Here is a 22,635-nt window from a genome sequence, read left to right on the forward strand (position 1 = left end):
TCACCTGGGTGTTAGTCGACTGGTGTGGGTTGCATCCTGGGAGACAAGATTAAAGACCCCAATGGAAATAAGTTAGACAGTCTTCGATGACACTGACTTTTTTGGGCTATCCTGGGTGGCAAATCCTCTGGGGTTAATTGTTTCTTGGTATTCTCAATAAGCCACACCAACAACGGTGCTACAGCAGCAGCAGCAGCAGCTGACGATGTTACAGCAGCAGCAGACGATGCTGCAGCAGCAGCAGCAGCAGACGATGCTACAGCAGCAACAGACGATGCTACAGCAGCAGCAGACGATGCTACAGCAGCAACTGACGATGTTACAGCAGCAGCAGACGATGCTACAGCAGCAACTGACGATGTTACAGCAGCAGCAGACGATGCTACAGCAGCAGCAGCAGACGATGCTACAGCAGCAGCAGCAGCTGACGGTGGTACAGCAGCAACAGACGATGCTACAGCAGCAACAGACGATGCTACAGCAGCAGCAGACGATGCTACAGCAGCAGCAGATGATGCTACAGCAGCAGCAGACGGTACTACAGCAGCAGGAGCAGCTGACGGTGGTACAGCAGCAGCAGCTGACAGTGCAGCAGCAGCTGACGGTGATACAGCAGCAGCAGCAGCTGTACCACCAATAGTAGCGATGGTTGATTGGGGTTTATTATACAACCTGGCCAGCTCGGAGACACGCACTCCACTTTCATACTTATCAATGATCTTTTTCTTCATCTCCATAGTAATTCTCACCCTTATTGCTGTAGGGTTGGCACTAGAAGCTTTCTTGGGGCCCATGGTCACTTATTTTCCAGAAAAAAATCACCAAAAACACTGTAATAATACAAAATGTTCCGATTGTATGCTTGGATGTTACCGCGGAGGCTGGCTGGTAAACAATGCCACCCGCGGAACATGTGAGCGTGGCTCAGGCCGCACATTGGACGCGTCTCGGACGAAGGCCGCTGAGCGGGTTTTTGGGCGCTATGCGGGGCAAAATTTTAGCGATCAAAGCATCCGCTATGCGGATTGTCCGTTATGCAAGGCGTCCGTTATGCGGGGGTCCACTGTATATGCTTGTACATGTATGTGTAGTGTGACCTAAGTGTAAGTAGAAGTAGCAAGACGTACCTGAAATCTTGCATGTTTATGAGACAGAAAAAAAGGACACCAGCAATCCTACCATCATTTAAAACAATTACAGGCTTTCGTTTTACACTCACTTGGCAGGACGGTAGTACCTCCCTGGACGGTTGCTGTCTACCAACCTACTACCTATTATATATATATATATGTATATATATATATATGTATATATATGTATATATATATGTGGCATTTATGGATTTGGAAAAGGCATATGACAGGGTGGATAAGGGGGCAATGTGGCAGATGTTGCAAGTGTATGGTGTAGGAGGTAGGTTACTGAAAGCAGTGAAGAGTTTTTACGAGGATAGTGAGGCTCAAGTTAGAGTATGTAGGAAAGAGGGAAATTTTTTCCCAGTAAAAGTAGGCCTTTGACAAGGATGTGTGATGTCACCGTGGTTGTTTAATATATTTATAGATGGGGTTGTAAGAGAAGTAAATGCGAGGGTCTTGGCAAGAGGCGTGGAGTTAAAAGATAAAGAATCACACACAAAGTGGGAGTTGTCACAGCTGCTCTTTGCTGATGACACTGTGCTCTTGGGAGATTCTGAAGAGAAGTTGCAGAGATTGGTGGATGAATTTGATAGGGTGTGCAAAAGAAGAAAATTAAAGGTGAATACAGGAAAGAGTAAGGTTATGAGGATAACAAAAAGATTAGGTGATGAAAGATTGAATATCAGATTGGAGGGAGAGAGTATGGAGGAGGTGAACGTATTCAGATATTTGGGAGTGGATGTGTCAGCGGATGGGTCTATGAAAGATGAGGTGAATCATAGAATTGATGAGGGAAAAAGAGTGAGTGGTGCACTTAGGAGTCTGTGGAGACAAAGAACTTTGTCCTTGGAGGCAAAGAGGGGAATGTATGAGAGTATAGTTTTACCAACGCTCTTATATGGGTGTGAAGCGTGGGTGATGAATGTTGCAGCGAGGAGAAGGCTGGAGGCAGTGGAGATGTCATGTCTGAGGGCAATGCAGAGAATTCGTAGTTTGGAAGTTAGGAGGAGGTGCGGGATTACCAAAACTGTTGTCCAGAGGGCTGAGGAAGGGTTGTTGAGGTGGTTCGGACATGTAGAGAGAATGGAGCGAAACAGAATGACTTCAAGAGTGTATCAGTCTGTAGTGGAAGGAAGGCGGGGTAGGGGTCGGCCTAGGAAAGGTTGGAGGGAGGGGGTAAAGGAGGTTTTGTGTGCGAGGGGCTTGGACTTCCAGCAGGCATGCGTGAGCGTGTTTGATAGGAGTGAATGGAGACAAATGGTTTTTAATACTTGACGTGCTGTTGGAGTGTGAGCAAAGTAACATTTATGAAGGGATTCAGGGAAACCGGCAGGCCGGACTTGAGTCCTGGAGATGGGAAGTACAGTGCCTGCACTCTGAAGGAGGGGTGTTAATGTTGCAGTTTAAAAACTGGAGTGTAAAGCACCCTTCTGGCAAGACAGTGATGGAATGAATGATGGTGAAAGTTTTTCTTTTTCGGGCCACCCTGCCTTGGTGGGAATCGGCCAGTGTGATAATAATAATAATAATATATATATATATATATATATATATATATATATATATATATATATATATATATATATATATATATATATATATATATATATATATATATATATATATATATATATATATATATATATATATATATATATATATTATACACACACACATATATAAAATATTTTTTTTTTTTTTAACCCTTTGACTGTTTTCGACGTATAAATACGTCTTACGAGCCAATGTTTCTGACGTATATATACTCAATAATTCTAGCGGCTTCAAATCAAGTGGGAGAAAGCTGGTAGACCCACATGTGAGAGAATGGGTCTGTGTGGTCAGTGTGCACCACATAAAAAAAATCCTGCAGCACACATTGCGTAATGAGAAAAAAAAAACTGATCGTTTTTTTGGAATAAAACGCCAACTTTGAGGTGTATTTTCGTATAGTATTTATCGTTGTATTCGCGTTTTCATGGTCTTAGGTGATAAAATGGAAAACATATTACAGAAATAGAGATGATTTTCATTACTTTTACGATGAAAACGACCTTGAAACTGAGCTCAAAGTAGCGGAAATGTTCGATTTTTACCAATGTTCAAGAGTAAATAAATCACACCACACGTCCAATACACGTCAACTGGGGAGTCTAATACGTATTCTTTCACTAGTGCACTGATATTATTTATACCATTTTTACAATAATGCAGTCGTCTGCATAACAGTAAATTTTGTATTTTTTTGTATGAATAAAAAATCAAAATAGAAAGCAATAATAATATAAGAGGGGCCTAGAGATGTGACTAATGAACAGAGCATATGTTATTTTAGTGCCACGAATGTCTACCTTGTTTATTCTGGACCCTATTTTGAAATTGGCATCTTTTTTATTTTGTGTGAAATTGGCCAAATTGCCAATTTCTGACCACCATATTGGGTAGTCTAAATTAGTAAATGGGAGGTTTCTTGTACTCAGCTGATAGATAAAATGGAGTTCTAAAGAAATAGCTATGAGTTTGGTCAACTGGAACAATGGAATTGGCTGAAAATAGGGCTCAAAGTCGGCGAAATCGCCGATACGCATATGTCCCCGAGACCGCTAACTTCGCAGGACCATAATTCCACGAGTTTTCGACCAAATTTCGAACTTTTGGTGTCATTACCATCGGGAAAAGATTCTCTATCATTTCATAAGAAAAAATAATTTTTTTTTTTTTTCAAAAATTGAGCGACATAGAATGACAGTTTCAGAGAGGGGCCTGAAACAGTCAAAGGGTTAACAAGTCGGCCGTCTCCCACCGAGGCAGGGTGACCCAAAAAAGAAAGAAAATCGCCAAAAAGAAAATACTTTCATCATCATTCAACACTTTCACGTCACTCACACATAATCAACCAAATTACTATTCAAAAAGTGGGTTAGATAAATATTTTTTGCCCCACCAGAGTAGACCAAAAAAAAAAGACACGCATTCACTATCGCTCATTCAATAGCTGTCTTACTGGAAGTGTGCAGACATCACAGTTCAAATGATCCTCCGAACTTCAGTATCCCCCGCCCCTCCTTCAGAGTGCAGGCACTACACCTCTGATCTCCAAGACTCAGATTTGGCTTACCAGTCTCCCAGAATCCCTTCGTGAATGTTACCTTATTCACAGTCCAACAATTAAGAGTAAATAGTCAAGTGGTTACCAACATGTGCATTACCTGTATGTAATATCACTCTGAGATTCTCTGATGTAATTATGAATTAGTTTGGCAGTAGTTATGTGCACTAATTTATCAGCCTTTGACCAGTTATCTTATCTTTACAGATTTTGAACGACACGATGATGATGAGTTGGGTTTTCGTAAGAATGATATTATCACTATCGTGTCCCAACGTGATGAGCACTGCTGGATTGGAGAACTGAATGGCTTGCGAGGTAAGTTGTATTATTGTAGAATACAGTGCTGTTGCCTTTTTTTCATGCATAAATGGCATGACTCGCTGCCTCATTCAGCTGGAATATATTACACGATTCTTGCTATTAAAAACATTGTTCTAATTTTTCATCTTTAGCTAGAGTTTCCTTTCTGTTCTGTTCATTTGTACTGATGAATATATTTCTTCTATTCTATACATTGGTTCAACACATTCAGTTTTAGAATGAAATGTTACACCCTTGATTCAGGCTTTGGGAACTACAATTGTTTTTTTTTCTTCAGAGAAAATCAAAGAAAACAATATTTAGCTCCTCATGGTTCAAATTTATAAATAAAATATTAAGAAATATGTTGAAATTTTGGTTTAATTATCATATTCATTTAATGCACAGGGTTAATTTTTTCAGTATACTGTATTCCCTTATCTTGGTCCATTTTAAATTTCTTTTTGTAAAATTGTGTTATTTTAACCACTACATTGGCCATTTTCTACCAAGGTGGGTGACCCTAAAGAAGAAAATGCATTCACTATCATTCATTCGTTAGCAGTCATGCAAGAAATGCATATATACATTGTAGTTGAGATGACCCTCCAAACCTCAACTTAGAATAATGTACTTTGCTGTTCATTCAAGGGTGGTTTCCGGCTAAGTTTGTTGAGGTTTTGGATGAACGCAGTAAAGAGTATAGCCGTGCTGGAGACGATGCCATCAATGCCATAGTGACGGATCTAGTGAGAGGAACTCTGTGCCCGGCGTTAAAAGCAATTCTTCAACATGGAATGCGTCAAACTTCTCTCCTAGGTTAGTGTGTTTTTAATATTTGCAGTTTCGTAATGAATGTATGTGGTCTTTATATTTTTAAAATTTTCTAAAAAATTTTTGAAACTTGTCAAATAAATCTGCATTTTATGGTTGTTATTAGACTTTATGAACTATATCTACATATACAGTATCACTACCTTCTATGAACATTCTACCTTTGATAATTTTTCTTAAGCATTTGAAATTTATCTCTAAAACTTTACTACATATTTGAAAAGATTCTTATTTACTACTGTTATATTTGTTTTATTCTTGTCTTGCGATTAACTACGTATTTGAATCTGTAAAGTTGTGGTGGGGAAGCTCCAGCTCTTGGTCCTGCCTCTTAATTTGCCATATACTTCATCACTTATATTTTTAAGATTTTTTTTTTATTACATTTTATCATAATTTTCTCGATTTCTTATTAGATTTATTTTGTTAGTTTTCTGTTAATGTACCCAAACACTTGCCACACACACTGCCACAATACAGCAGAGCATTTCAAAACTCTTAGACAAGTATTCATTTATACAGTACTACCTGTAATATTATTATTGTGTTATGGGGAAATAATAAACTTGCAGGAGACATACTCTGCCTGGGGAATGGAATGTAATCATGTCTGATCCAAGGAATGGGAGGGTAGCTCTTGATTCCTTGAATAAAGTATTCACCAGCAATAATGTACCCTTGCTGAAGGGTATTCATGTACACTGTACTGTAGTTATTATATGTTGTCCTAGTTATTTTTTCCATTTGCCTCATCATAGCACTTTACTGCATCACTTTTTTTGAAAACTAACATAACCTGTTTCTTGCTTACGTTTGTCTCCTTGTATGACTTTTTGAAGAGCAAGATGTCAAGAATATTAATTTTCCATGTTACATTTCTGTTTTAATTTTTTGATGCTTATGTATTTCCTGTTGACAAATACTGAATTTAAAATTACATTTTGCACTTTACACTGTACTTTCATGTGCTCATGAGTTTGTATGTTATAGGCACATATTGGTTTTAGCCATTCAGATCATGCAATACCTACTGTGTATATAGCAGTCTGTGTCTGGTTTTTATGAGTTAATTGTTGAAAAATATTTTTTGTTACAGGTGGTCCATGTCACCCATGGCTGTTTATTGAAGAATCAGCAGCTAGAGAAGTGGAGCGAGATTTTTCTTCTGTTTACTCCCGCTTGGTTCTCTGCCGCACATTTCGACTAGATGAAGATGGCAAAGTTTTAACTCCAGAAGAGGTCTAGTGAACATCTAATACTCTTGTAGTTTTCTAATGTACAGGAAAAACTTTATGTAAGGTCACCCCATTAATATGGGAAGTGGGAGGTACTCGGGTGTGATCCAAAGAAGAGGAGGGTAGCTATAGGTCCTTAGACCAGCAGCCTTCTGCCAGCATCAAGGTGCCCTTACCCTAAAAGAGTTATTTAAAAAGATGCCAAAATTATAATGTATGTTTCTTTAACACACTGGCTGTCTGCCATTGAGGCAAGGTGGCCCAGAAAAGAAGAAATGCAAGTTTTTCTTTTTACATTTAGTAATTTATACAGAAGAATGGATTACTTGCCCCTTGCTCCTGGCATTTTACTCGCCTCTTCTGACGTGCATGGTTTACAGAGAAAGGATTCTTCTCCACTTCTGTATTTATTTATAGTGGACCTCCGAGTTTCTTGATTAATCCGTTCCAGAGAGTCTGTCGACTGGTGAAATTCACAATTGGCGAATCTATTTTCCCCATAAGAAATAATGGAAATCCAATTAATCCGTTTAAGACACCCAAAAGTATTGACAAAAAAAATAATTTTTTTACAGATTAAATATAGATTTACATACAGAAAACGCTGACAAATAAATATAAATCACTAATAAAATGGATAAATGAACATCTAACATCACACTTAACCTTTATTGAAGACTCTTGTTGGTGTATGGCAGACAGGTAGGAGGCGAGAGGGACGCGAGTTTATGCTTCAATATGACGCTAATATCATCTCTACGGATTATTTATCTATCACAATTCATCTAATATGACATAATGAACAATATTAATAACATAGAAACATTATATATACTCTAGAATGAATAAAATATGTCATAATGTATGAGAGGAGTAAAGTGATGGAATTGTTGTTGTTGGGTTTATAAGGGCCACTGAGAGAAGCAGTACAGTGGTGGTAGAGGTGAGGCACCAGCAGAACCCACCAACACTATCACACTTAAACAATGTATGTAATTTATAAATAAGTAATATTTACATTTTAATTTATAAACAAGTTTATTCAGGTATACACAAATACAGTTACGTACATAAATTATCATACATAGCAGCATATGTGTAAAGTATCTAGGATAACCCAGAAAAGTCAAGAGTGACTTATTTCTGTTGGGATCCTTTTATATTTACACTTGTTTACTTTTATACTTACACTTTTATATTTACACTTTCCTTGAAGGAGATGTTAGTTTAATTAGGTAGTTTGATGAAGGAGATGCTGGCAGAGGTTTAGGGTGGTGGAAGATAGCAGGCCGGCATATGTTCAGCAGTCTTATACACGTCCAACATTGGAAAGTTACTTTCATGTCGTTTTTCTATTGCTTAACTTACTTGCTACACTGTTAATTCTACACTTTATCGCTGGCTGGAGCTATAGCCTTTATCGATACCTACTGCTTTAGTATCATACATATCGTAGAATCACAAACACTGCAAAAGGCACATTCTCCCCTCTCTCTTCCTCCTCCACTTTGGTACTTTGCTACGAGTTTTTTTTTTAATTCTATAGTGTTTCTTACCTTTGTTACCAAAGGGCTGGCACTAGGAGCTTTCTTTGGGCCCATGGTGGCTTATTTAGCAGTTGTAAGCACAAAAAACAATGGATTATTATGAAATGTATTGTATAAACCCATGGGGTGTTGGTCATGCACTGGTAAACAATGACACACCGAGTGTGAATAGTGCGGGAGACTGGCTTTGTGTGCATGCTGACGGGCGGACGCGTACTGGATGGTCGTCGAATCACAAGTCCAATCACGAAGCGCAAAGCTAAATTTTGCCGAAAAAACTTGCCAAAAGTCAGATTTCATGAAAGTCGCAGCCACTGAAGGGCGGGGGTCCATTGTATTTAAGAAATGTATATATATATAATAAGAGCATGGGAAGATATGGTCAGAGCAGGAGTGGGAATAGCTGCCACCACTCATCACATGATGGCATTTTATTCATTCTAGAGTATATATCATGTTTCTATGTTATTTATATTGTTTATTATGTCATATTAGATCAATTGTGATAGATAAATAAGCCATACAATTGATATTAGTGTTATATTGAAGTATTTTGTCCTGCACTTTAAAGGAGGGGTTGGGGTATTGGCAGTTTGGAGGGATGTGTTGTGCATCTTTATACGTATATGCTTCTAAACTGTTGTATTCTGAGCACCTCTGCAAAAACAGTGATAATGTGCGAGTGTGGTGAAAGTGTTGAATGATGATGAAAGTAATTTTCTTTTTGGGGATTTTCTTTCTTTTTTTGGGTCACCCTGCCTCGGTGGGAGACTGCCGACTTGTTGGAAAAAAAAAAAAATTGTCCTGCCTCCCGAGAGCAGGAATTCCGCTGGAATGGTTTAATGGCATTTCAGTTAATTTAAATGAGGAAAATTGATTTGATATTTGAGCAAATTGAGTTATGAGCTAGGTCACGGAACGGATTAAACTCGTTAGTCAAGGTGCCACTGTTTAGATAGGAAAGGGGTTTGATCCATAGGAAGCTATACGATTAATAAAATTATTAGTACTGAGGAAAGAAAGGATTGTGCGGCTGTATACGTCTTACAGTTCTGACCTGTGGGAGTCTATCAAGGAATGGGGTAAATCTTTAATGCATGTTTTTTAATTGTCCTATATAAAAATACATTTACTGGGGAAACATGAGAAAATAGCTATGTTGAAATAGGTGAAACTGCAAAGAGAGAAAGACATTGATTTGGATATCTGAAAAGGACTAATGTTAAGAGTTTTAAGAAAAAATTGCAAGAATGCAGCACAAGGGTTAGGATGATGGGTGGAGAGCTTACTTCATAGATGGAAAAAAAAAGGAGGATTAGGTATAGGGTAGATCCCATGTTGGTAAACAGGGCAAAATTGTTAAGAGCTTACTAGAAATTTTTGCTGCCCCTGCCACCGTTAATGCAGAACTCTTGGGGAGACGGGGGTAAACAAGGTGTTGCAAGACAGACAAAAGAATAGACTTTTTCAACTACTGGTCGTATGCCACTGAGGCAGGGTGATCTAAAAAGATAATATTTAGTAATTTATACTGTTCCCAGGAGTTTAGTCGCCTCCTATGACATGCATTGCTTACAGAGGAAGAACTCTTTTCCGCTTCCCCATGTGGATAGAAGGAAATAAAGAACAAGAACTATTATGAAAATAGAAGAAAACCCAAATGGGTGTATATATATATGTATATACATGGTTGTGCAGTGGAACCTCAAAAATCGAACGTATCACATATTGAACGTTTCGAAAATAGGACCATTTTTTCGGACAAACTGTGTCCCTATTATCGGATGCGACCCTATTTTTGGACCGCTGGGTACGGGACCTGTCTGCCGCCCGCTCTGTCCGCGTCCCCGCGCAGGTGCCGTGAGCAGTCTAGCTTTGTTTATGCTTGAGTGAACACTAACCTGCGCTCTCATTCACACATTTTACGATTATTTCGTTGTGTTTAGTGCTTGTGGGACTGTGAAATAAGCTGCCATGGGCCCAAAGAAACTTGCTAGTGGTACCCCTGTGGTAAAGAAAGTGAGAAACACCATAGATGTGAAGAAGGAAATAATGCAGAAGTATGAGAGTGGTGTGAGACTTGTTGAGCTTACCAGGATGTATGGGAAAAAAGTCAGCCATTGGTTCTATCCTGGCAAAGAAAGAACAAATCAAGGAAGCTGATGTTGCGAAAGGTGTTAATATAGGGAGTGGATGAGGGGCCTTCTTCAAAGATTAAGGAGATTTGTGCCAAGTGGAATGATGTCCAAATGCTTGTGCAGAAGTACCACCATGAGCAAACGTTTGTGCAGAAGTACCACCGTGAGCAAACTGAAACAAGCCATCTTTGCAACAAGTTCAGTGACAGAACCATGTCCCATTTTAGGGAAATGTTAAAGAGGCACCAGAAACAGAGGACTGTGGACAGTTATTTTGTGAGACAGGGGTCCAGTGACTCTCAAGCTGGTCCTAGTGGCATTAAAAGACAGAGAAGGGAAGTAACCCCAGAGAGGGCTTTACCTGAAATCCTCATGGAGGGGGATTCTCCTTCCAAACACTAACCCCAACTCCCTCTATCTTCCAGATGCCATCACCAATCTTCAATAAAGGTAAGTAAAAATGTTATTTTATATGTATTACTATACATAATTAAAAACTATAGTATTTGTTGTATGTAAAACTGTAATTAATCTCTATAAAATGTATTTTTTGTGTGAATATTTTTGGGTTTCTGGAACGGATTAATTGTATTTCCATTATTTCTTATGGGAAATATTGCTTCGAATTTGACTTTTCGAATTTAGAACTAGCTCCTGGAACGGATTATGTTCGATTTTTGAGGTTCCACTGTACATGCATGTGTAGTGTGACCTAAGTGTAAATAGATGTAGCAAGACATACCTGAAATAAAAGAATACATATATTTATTTAATCCTTGCTGTCTTTTTTGTATCTTTAACTTTCAAACTTTAAAGCATCTTTTCTGGCCATCTCAGTTGAAAACATACATGGTAAATAGGCAAGTAAATATCATAAATATAAAAAAAATGGCAGTGATGTTGACAAGGATAGAATTGAGAAATAATGCATAAGTAAGGGAAAGGGAGAGGAGAGAAGTGGGTAAAGTGAGGCAATATGCAAGCAGGAAGTGTTAGCTGAGATGTGTGAAGAAGTTGCTCCCTATTTTATTTTTATATTTACAAGGAAAAGTTAAACCTGTAAGAGTTGTACAGAATCTGAGGAATGAGAAGTAATTGGATTTAATCCAGGGAAGGGAAAGATGCCTTCAGTTCCTTGGCTCAGAATGTTCCTCACCAGCATTGTCACCTCCTTCACTTGCAGGGGGTGCTCTTAGATTGGTAAAAGCAGTACTTTCCCATAACTGGTAGCGAGACCTAATAAGGTTGTACTTTTTTAACAGCTTCTCTACAGATGTGTTCAAGCCATCAACATGAGTCATGATGCGGTACATGCACAGATGGATGTTAAACTACGCTCTTTAACATGTTTGGGACTCAATGAACAAGTGAGTATGATTAAGATTATAACGAGTATTTTTAGCATTAGTGTTAATTTTGCTTTACTTTAATTAAAACAGATAAAATCATTATTTTATATTTAATTTCATTTTCTGTGATTGATAAGCCAAGGATCTTTATTATACAGTACTGTACAGCAAACTGTCTTCAACTTAATTCATTCAAACAAATATGGTTAAGCATAATTGTTCATTTAATTTTAAATTTCCATTAGGCTGAGTAATGCATTGATGGGTGAATGAAAGGTAATCCGGTGTGATCTAAGGAAAAGGAGGGTAATTCTAATGTCTTGATTCCACAGCCTTTCACCAGCATCATGATTTCCCCTTGATGGGGGATTTGTGTGAAATTGATTTTGTACATGTCGCTTATTATCTGCAGGTTCTGCACTTGTGGCTGGAGGTGTTGTGTTCAAGTGCAGATGTGGTGGAACGCTGGTATCAACCATGGTCCTTCCTCAGATCGCCAGGCTGGGTGCAGATCAAATGTGAACTTAGAGTGTTAGCTCAATTCCCATTTACTCTAAATCCAGATTGGGAACTACCACCACCCCCAAACCAAGACCAGCGACCATTGCGAGAAGGTGTGCGTGACATGCTTGTCAAACACCATCTCTTCTCATGGGATCTATAGTGACATTAACGAGTTGCAGTGTGAGTAGAATATCTGAACTGATATTGGAATCTCAAGAATAACTCCCTGTAAATTTTTTAGTCTAACAAGAAGGTAGTACACATTTAATTTTAGACACTTTTGTAATATGGTAAGACAACAAAACATTGCAAAATATGATTTGGATATAAAGTTAGACATTACTTTCAAGTTATTTGAAAAAAATTTTTTGCATTGCAAAAGCAGTGTCATGCCATGCATGTCTAACTTGGTCAGTTTCCCTTACTATTTCAATTAAACTCTGAAGCCCCTTTCAAAAAACTGTCATGAAAAGTTTCTTAACAGTTGACAATGTTTATTTGTATTAATATTTTTTGTAGGTACAATATACAGGATTTTTTTTATTTTTGTATCTAATTTTTCAGATCGTGTGGTGATACTTTTTATAGAATCTGATGTAAAGCGATGGTCTGGGTTACTGATTTTTTTTTTTTTTAAATCCACATACACTGAGGCAAGTTCTTTGCTCCAGGTGTCTGCCTGCTTTGTAAGAATTGCATTTGTGATAAACAACAATGTTAAGATAAATATATTCTGTATTAGGCTATATTTAGTAAAGCCATTCTTGAAGTGATAGAATCTGACCTTTGAGACTGCATTGTAGCTCATGAATAAATATAAATGTTACATATTAGCCAACTGGATAATACAAACAGTTGTTTTGGATATTGGGTATAACCATTGTAATTCCCTCCATGTCCTGCAACCACTTTGGTACATTCATAACTTCAAATGGGTGGACTGCAGTAGTCCTTCCATAGCTTTCAGTATTGGTAATGCTGACAAGAACATGGAAAAATTGAGTGTTTGGGGAGTTTGAAGTACTGTAGAGATCTGTCTAAAGTAAAATTATGTCATTATCAGTACTCTGCTAGTATTCTCTGCTTTAAAAGCAGATATGAATCTGTGAGTTTTAGATTTATGAAAAAGCTGCATGCACAGTGAATCAAGACCACCACCACAGTACTGGGGTTGCTACTGAAAGATAGAACTAGGGCATGTAAAGTACTGCTGACAGAACATTTTTTTGACTATTAAAATATGCCATTGTTGACCTAGCTCAGTAATACAACAATCCCTTGATAAAATGTGCTTTTAAAATGGGTAAAATCCACTGGGTAAATTTTTTAACTAAATTTTCAATGTTTATTGTGTACAATCCTATATTAGGTATACAGTAGAGTACTTAAATGCTTTTCATTTTGCTATTTTTATATATTCTATTAGTCCATTATATCTAGGGCTTACTGTACAGTAGGGCTCTGCTTTACAGCGTTTCGCCTTGGCGTTCCGCTAATGGGGCTATTTCAAATTATGACCAAAACTTTGTATTTATGACCCATGAGAAGTGACTTCATCCCATGGTCAGCTGTTGAATAATAATTTTTTTTACCACTAGCCATCTCCCACTGAGGCAGGGTGACCTGAAAAAGATGAAATATTTTCATAAAGAAATAATGTTATGTATACATACAATGGTACCTCAAGTTATGAACTTGATTCATTCCAGAAGGCTGTTAAAGTGCTGATACCGAACGAATTTCTTCCCATAAGGAATAATGTAAATTAGATTAGTCTGTTTCAGACCCCCAAAAATACACTTAAATAATTTTTCGATTTGGGAGCTGTTCGAAATTCGAGGTACCATTGTATTAGAATTATTTAGAGAAAGTGCTAGACCATAACGATCATAAAGCATCGCTTGGCACGTAAGTAAATAAATGGTGGGGGTGTGCAGTGGTGGTATTGAAGAAAGGGTATTAGCTCAATGAATATGGATTATAATTGATAAAGAAAATAGTATTGATGTAGAAACCACAGAATCTACAGCAAAAGTTGGACCATCTGTGAGAAGGGCAACTAAAGCAAATATGTCACATCATTGAATGTGTCTGTATGGTCATCTACAAGTTTGGCCAGGCATGTCAACACCTTAGACTTAACTATCATACTCAAATGGTAGTTACAATGGTTGGCTATGGGCAAGGCTAATTGGTGCCAGAAAATGTATTCTACAACCAGTATAGGTAAGTGAAAATTATTATGGTCAATAGTAGTATGAAAACCCAAGCTTGCATCCCCGGTACTTGTTACACAAGTACTGGGGACCAACTTGGTGTCCTTTGCAGTTGCAAGTCTACAATTGTGAACTTAGTGCAAGTATAGCGGTTTGGCCCCTGGTATTATAGTAAATCGTATTTTGAGATTCTCATTTTTAAGAACTAACAATATTCATTGTATCTTAACACAATATTCACAGGCTTACTGGTCCTTCGGTAAGTGTGTCATATCATCAAAACTTAATTAACAGGTCATAATATGACTTCAAGACCCATGTCCGGAAACAATTGCCCCATTTCCTGACAAATCACCACAGTTGTGTGTACAATTAATTTTGTCTTCCTGTCAAAGTCAGTATAACTTCTAGCTTTGAACCTCACAGTGCAATTCTTTAGATATGGCAAAAAGCAACTTGGTGTACAAATGATAGTTTTAACATCTGGAGAAGACAACTGATTTTGTCTTTTAAGATACAGAAGAGCATGTAGGTGGCTCAGAGTGTTAGGTATATGGGGTATAGAACGAGCCAAATAATTTAGATACGGTTGCCTGAAGGCTACTCAGGGTCAATTTCATCTTGTTACCATAATTTTCAGAAAGGTAATATAAGAAAATACATTTCCATAAAACATACTTGGGCAAAAACATTTTATGAATATCACCACCACCATTGCCCTATTTACCATTTTCGTGGGGCAGATAAATATCTGCTAAGAAATTGAAATTTATAGATAAGATGGTTAAAGATTTAGAGATCAAAACGTCCAAGCTGTTATACACCCTTCCACGCACTTCAGCACCACAACATGAACTATCACACTTGCAAAATATCTATGCTAGTATTTCAGCCATATTATTTACTAAGTGTCAAGTAATATACATGGCTTGTCATAAAATAAATTACCATTCATTCCCTCCTAACAAATGGCTTCCACAAATTCATGGTCATTGGCACTTCATTTGCATAGGATGTATTTGCACGCTCACCATATATATTAACGTTTCCTTCTCTGGCCCTCATTATTATATTGAAGAGAAAGCGCTGAACTTGTAGGAGTCATACAGTGCCTGGGGAATGGGAAGTAACCAGGTTTGATCAAAAAAAAAAAAAAAGCAGGGAGGGGTAGCTTTCCTGTTTGTTTTTGCAATTTATCATTACTTGTATTATGCACTTTCATAGTGGGGGAAGCACTATAATCAAGACCATACTTCTCAACATTGCTAGTCAGTTTTGTTTTGCATTCTATATATCACACAATCCTCTTACTTCTACACATTTTTCTCAGATTGCTCTTTTTTTTTTTTTTTTTTTTTTACTCGCCAGCTGTTTCTCACTGAGGCAAGGTGACCCAAAAATGAAAGCACACTTTCTTTGTTTTTTTTTCTTTTATATATAGTAATTGTACAGGAGAAAGGGTTACTAGCCCCTTGGTTCCGACATTTTAATCGCCTCTTACAACACACATGGCTTATGGAGAAAGGATTCTTTATCCATTTCTCCATCAGTTTGCTCATATCCTGCTCATAATTCTATGTTCATTCCTCAGTGATTTATACAAGATAAAATAATAATAATTCATTCAAGAAAATTTGAACAATCACTCCTTCAGTCAACCCACTACCTGCATCCCCATTTATTGTAACTAGTGTTTTTTTTTTTACTTCACCCACATCATTTCTTCACCGATATTTAAGTTTGACAGATTTCAGTACTTCTCCACTTACACTGATTTCCTTCTTTTTTCATTATCATTAACCTGCTTGTACTTTCATGTACATTCATTGTCTTCTTATACACAAACATTTTGCCAGAAAAACTGTTACAAGATTCAAAGATTTACATGGTGTGTTGCATTTACTCCTATGAAGTACTAGGTTCACATTATTCTCTAACAGTTTCTCTTATATTTCAGTTTTTATCCAGTCATATTGAACAACTATGAAAGACATTGCACAGCTTTGATGTTGCCCTATGTTCATCTTGAATCAGTCATTGTACACCACTCATTCACATAGATGCTCTGCTACATTCATGTCACATCAGTCACTGGGTCCATCACTTATTTATACACATGCTGTATGTCATTCTTGTCACATTGGTTACTCTCCTTCATGGTTGGTAGGTAAGACACATAGGCAACAGTTAGGCAACTTTATTCCGAAACGTTTCATCTACACAGTAGGCTTCTTCAGTCAAATACAGAAAGTATGCAGGAACCATAGAGATGTGAAGATGATGTAATCAGTCCATCACCCTTGAAGTTGTAGATTTGAAGTTGTCAGTCCCTCAGCCTGGAGAAGTTCAGTTCCATAGTCTGGAACTATCATACAGATACATGCTCTGTTTCATTTATAAAAACTACACTTCATTTAAACATTTCCCTCAGCTGTGTGACACAAAAGTCAGTTGACAAGCCTAAAAACTTTACATGAATATTTATACAGTGGAACCTCGGTACTTGAACATAATTCATTCCAGAAGGCTGTTCGGGTGCTGATCCATTAGAGTATTGAACAAATTCTTTGCAACCAATTTTCTTTTTGATTGCTTGTTATCACTAATCTTCGTAAGTCCCTTGGTGACTTACTTATACAAATATAAAAAAAAAACGTCAAAAAATGCTAAGAAACACGAAATAGTTTACAGTAAAGTTCCGGCAGGTCGTGTTTGTTTGGTCGAGTGCTGAGCTTTGAGTAGGGAGCTGTTTGCGTACCGAGGTTCTACTGTATTTATACTCTAACAGAATTGAACTCTTCTGTAGTCTTGTTGCCATAAAGCAGTATGGCCTCAACTTCATTATCTGTTGTCAGCATGGTTGGTATGAGTTTCATTAAGTTAGCATTTGCAAAGCAGAAAGATATGCAAGGTTTTTCTTTCTTTGTCTCACTTTGACATGCTTTCCTAAGATCCATAAACACTCCAACACTTTAACGTCATCTACATGCTTTCTCCACAAGCTGTCTTAATTATCATCCCAAAAATATTCTAAACCTGTGTTGGTCATACAGCATGTTTTACTGTAAATACCTCGTCCTCATGTAAATATTTTGACTTTTGAAAGTGAGACACTTTTTGCAGTTCATAAATCTTGTCAGCTGGAGGCTTAGCCTCAAGCTAGGCTGTGAAAATAGAGAAAAGCTGTAAAACAGTCACAGGAAAAATACTGAACAGGTAAGGCAATTTTCTGGGTTTGAGGTTAAACACTGACATGAATAATGTGGGTAACATGCAAACTTAATACTTTAGATACTCTTGTTCATAACTCATTCACAGTAGTTGTGCAGAACAGTTATTTTCCTCTGATTTTAAGTGTATTGATCTTGGCAGAACATATGTGATCTGAGGATGTATAATATTCACTATTTTAGGATTGATAGGCTAAAGGTAAATTTAAGACAAGATAAATCCAAAAAAAAATACGAGTCAGGTACAGATGTTTTGTTTTATCATGTTGTAAACCATACACTTAGTTAAATAAGATATACAATTCATTAGGTGTAATCCTAGAGGATTAGTAGGTTGCTCTAAGTCTTTTAGTACAGGAATGAAAGTAGTTTAGAGCATAAATTTCAACACTGAATGAGATGTAATTGTCATTGAAGTGTATGTGCCTAGCTTGGGATGTACATCCCGCCCAAAGAATTATCAGGTCAGTTATGTACCTTTGTGCCAGTAAAACCCTAAGACTTGGTCATTTTGCTATTTTGTTTGACATATCAGGTTAGGTTAGCTATTACTATAATGTATTCAAAACAAGCGCTAAACCCATGTGGGTCATTCAGCGTACATTAGATTAGTTAAAAGCCTTAACTAAAGGTATCACACCTGTTTTCTTCCAAGTTCTCAGAGGAGCTTACAATGTTGATTATCTATTTACTTTTATGAGAAGCCTATAATATTTATGTAAGAATATTGTTAAGATCTAGTTTAGAATAATTTTTGATCTGATTGTTAATTCTTAAGAGTGTTGCATTTTTTTTTTTTTTTTTAGATTTAAGAGTACTCCAACTCTTGCACAATAAATTTTGTTTTATGAATAGAAAAGATTTAAATGAAGGAGATAAGGGGCTCCTTCATGTCCACTTTACTCTGTTAACTATGTGAATATACATAGAGTATATTTACCTTTTTTTTTCCAATCCATACCGTTTCCTAAGTAGGATGGTAAACAAAGATTTTAGTCTAAGTGTGTTTTCAATTAATGTGACATATGGCTATTACTGTAAAACACAAGTTAGTCGAGAGTTATTTACTGTATGTACCTAATACAGTAAAAAAAAAGTTAAGATTGTCATTAACTTCATTTAGAATTGTTAAACCCATAAGCCATACACTACCTGAAGAATTGAGGGCATAGTAATTAGGTTTGATCTGAGGAAGAAGGTACAGTATTTCCAGTTCCTTTGATCAAAAGCTTTTCATAAGCGTCAAAGTGGCCCCCCCCCCCCTTGCCTTGAAGGAAAATAGTCTAGAGGTTTTCTTGTGATAGCTTACATAAACTAATTACATTAAACTATGATTTTCAAATGATTCTGAAGTTTTATATACGTAAGCACTTTTAAATGCCTTGGCTTCTTAAAATCCCAAGTGTCACTTAATAGTAGCGGTTGTATTTTTGTGTATAGAAGTGATCAATGTACACTGTTAAATACATATATAAACTGCTATCACCTCAAGCTGTCCTTCCATTTAACTACTTTTGAGCATTTTTTATACAGTTCCACTTTCGTCACATTAATAGCATTTTCACATTTTCGTTTGTGTACATTTTGTGTAAATTATTTATTAACCACTGACCTATGATCATGAAAGTTGACTAAAAAATATGTTTTTCAAAGGCATCTGAGGTTTCTAGTCTTTCTTCTACAGTAATGTGCTCTTATGTTTTTGTAATATGTTGAGAGGTCACTATAAGAAAATTCAACTGTCCTTTTTAGTTCTCCAATCACATATATATACACTGAGAGAGTACTTTAATCCCCTTTTGTTTTAGAGAATGACATATTCTTGATTGGTGTATGCATGAAAATGCAGCCTTAATGAATTGTGCAGTCAATAATCTCTAAAGCTAACAAACCAGCATACTGCCATTTTCTTAGTGCATCTTTTTTCCTGTATTTTCAAACTTGGTTTACCATATTTTGGTGCTTTAACATCAACCTAGGGTTTTTATTACTTTTGAAAGTATGTACTGTACACATATCAGATGCAATTTAAGTAAATCCTACATAGTTACAGTATGTTTAGGCTCTTAAAGTTTTTATTTTTTTAAGGTCTTGCAAAATTTCATCAATGTCCTCTTATTTCATATACTCCTAAACTAAGACTTCTTACAAACTCCAGTCTGTTTCCCAATTCCTTAATATGGGGAAATTATCATTATTTTTAAATTATTTATTTTATTATTATTAGATAATTAAATTATTGAGTATCCAACTCATTTGCTGAATTTACTCTTTTTACTGGTACAGCCTCTCTTAACGACGGAGTTTCGTTCCTAAGACCTCGTTGGTAAACGAATTCGTCGCTAAGTGAGGAGCATACTATAATGGTAGTGGGTTTATGTCAACCATCCTTGATATTGTTTTAATGTCACCTTTGTGCCATTTATAACATTTCTGGTATATTTTCAAATGTTTATACAGTAGTGTACTGTATATTTTAATAAACAGAGTAGAGGAAATCAGCTCTAATATACATTATTTAGGTATGCATACTGGTCAGAGTGCCCATCGTAAGTCCGAGTCGTCGGTAAACGAGTACATTGCTAAGTGAGGAGAAGCTGTATTTTGTATATTTGAAATAAGGTATATAATACTGACAATTGTAAAGACAAGTGTGCAGTTAGGTAACTGCATATTAAGGAAACTTTTCACTCGCCAGAGGCTTATCAAACCAGTGATAAAGCCCTGGAGGGGAAAGCATTACCTCTGTGATGCTATCTAACATTGCACATGTGTCTCATGGTAATTTTTATTGATTTATTTAATGTAGGATTATTCTTTCAGTTACAGACATTCGTATAGTTTTTAATTAATTTTTGAAAGATATTTAGTACAGTATATAATTAGAAATACTGCAATTTGTGTGAGAGAGAATTAGGAGGGAAGGGAGTTATTTTTATAGATTATATTATACTGTCAGATTTTTTGTAATGCAAAATATCATTGATGGTATTAGGAGACAGACACACTAACCTCCTAATGCTATTAAACCATATCAAGTTTCTATTATTTCTACTGCAGTACAGTATTGTATTTATATGTATAGTCAAATGGAAGAGAAATGTTGTCTTGCATTTCCTCATCCATGAGAAAGTTCAGGCATTTTTTTGAAAAAAAAAAAAAAAACTGTCAAATTCATACAGGTGGTGTGATTCACTGTTGAAAGGTGTGAACACTGCATACTACAGTGGAGTTCTTATTATAAACAAGGACTTTATAATAATGCCATTTAACAAATACAGTACTGTGTAAGTGTTTTGCTTAGTTTTATTAATATCAATAATTACTAAACAAGATTTTCATAATTGTTTGTTCCGAATTATTGCTTAAAATGCCAGTGCTAAACCAGTGTAGGTGTGTTTAATCTGGAGAATTATTGTTCAGTATTTCTTCAGTTACTCTAACCCACACGGATTTAGAATATAATTTGATTATACTGTATTTTTCAGTTACTCAAGTAGTGTACAGTACACGTAGTATATAATAATATTTAACTGTTTAGTCAATTTTTTTCAGTGTTTTCTTACATAGGACAGGTATTGGTTATTTTTTTTTTTTTACATGAATATTCTCATATGTATAGTAAATACTGACATTTACCATGTATACAATATTTGTTTCAACTAAAATGGTTCTAGTCAATTTAAAAAAAAACATAAATGTAATAAACGCGTATATTCTTTATGCTGTATGTTTTCTATTATATTTATGGCCCCTCAAGGGAGGTGTCTCAATGCCAGTGAGGAGCTCTTGAATGAAGAAACTGAATTTATCCTCCCTTTCCTTGGCTCATACCTTAATGCTGCTCATTTCCAAGGCAATATACAACCCCCTACAGGCTTAGTGCTTCCCTTTGATAAAAAAAAAAAGGTTCTTTGAAGCACTAAACCCATAAGGATAACATAGCTTCACGTATGTTTTCTAATGTGTAAACTTGGCCGAATGGACAATTACATTCATGGGCAAGTAAGTACTAAGCTTGTAAGGGTGGGTTATATAGTGCCTGGGGAATGGAAGGAGAGTGACTCCAGTTCCTCAGATCAAGAGTCCTTCACCAAGGTACTCTTTCATCCCCCTTCCTTTTGGAAGGGGCTAAATGAACAAGAGTGGTTGTTCATCATCATGTATGATACATGGAGATCCATTGTAATTGCATTCAGTTCTAAGTTTAAAGTATGAACAAGTGAACAGTAGAAAACTGTTGTAATTATATACAATTTTTTTTTCCTTTTACGAGTTGGCACTTCAATGGATTAACATACGAAAACTACAATTAACTTCTTTATGATTTGGTATTTACACACGAGGTTGGTAATTGTTTAGTTTGTGTAGATATTAAACTCAAGGCTCGCTATGCTGTTTACAGCTCTGTATATGATGCTTAATGTATATTTCACAATGATTATTTGTTTTATATTTCCTGTCTCTAATAAAAATACATTTCTATGGAAGACAAATTGGGTTGGTAAACCTTTACAACACATGACTTAGTACTAAGTTTAAAACATTTTGTTAAAAATATAGTATTTTGTAGATTTTAAACACATGATTGAAATAGGTTGATTTACAATGTAATTTCAAATTTTGCATCAGCGGCAGAAAAAAAGTGTAATTATAAAAGAAAAATGAGTTCATATTTTGTCAGTCTGTAAAATCTTGGGCTTTAAATCCTCTTCAAGGGGGGCTCCTTGGCGTGGTGAAGAGGCTCTTGGTCCGAGGAATTAGCCCTGTCGGTCTTCTTCCTCAGACCGAACCTAATTACCCCCCATTCTCCCCTCCCCTATCCCATCCTCCCCTTTTTCCATTCCTCCTCCTCCTCCTCCCCACCCCTCCCTTTTGCCCTTCCTCTTTTTGGCCTTTGGGATTTCTCCCACAGGCGCGCTAGTTCCTAGGTAGGGGACAGGACACCGGGGTCCGTCCCATTCCATTGAGGTTCTTGGCGGTGGCGTAGTTTGCCGTGGAATCTGGATCGCCTGGGGATGTCCCGATCCCTCT

The 22,635-nt window shown here is 36.7% G+C and overlaps 1 protein-coding gene across 1 annotated transcript in view; it reads left to right on the plus strand.

Annotated features, from left to right (window-relative positions):
* Window positions 1-22,097, plus strand: part of LOC128699229 (small G protein signaling modulator 3 homolog) — a 99,484-nt gene extending 77,387 nt beyond the window's left edge. Inside the window, exons 13-17 of the mRNA XM_053791837.2 lie at window positions 4,453-4,563; window positions 5,200-5,367; window positions 6,479-6,621; window positions 11,565-11,669; window positions 12,064-22,097. Coding sequence (XP_053647812.2) covers window positions 4,453-4,563; window positions 5,200-5,367; window positions 6,479-6,621; window positions 11,565-11,669; window positions 12,064-12,315 — 779 coding nt within the window. The 3' untranslated portion in view covers window positions 12,316-22,097. The remainder of the gene's footprint in view (window positions 1-4,452; window positions 4,564-5,199; window positions 5,368-6,478; window positions 6,622-11,564; window positions 11,670-12,063) is intronic.
* The last annotated feature ends 538 nt before the right edge of the window (window positions 22,098-22,635 follow it).

The sequence above is a fragment of the Cherax quadricarinatus genome, chromosome 54 (genome assembly GCF_038502225.1).
Source record: "Cherax quadricarinatus isolate ZL_2023a chromosome 54, ASM3850222v1, whole genome shotgun sequence".
Lineage (NCBI taxonomy): Eukaryota > Metazoa > Arthropoda > Malacostraca > Decapoda > Parastacidae > Cherax > Cherax quadricarinatus.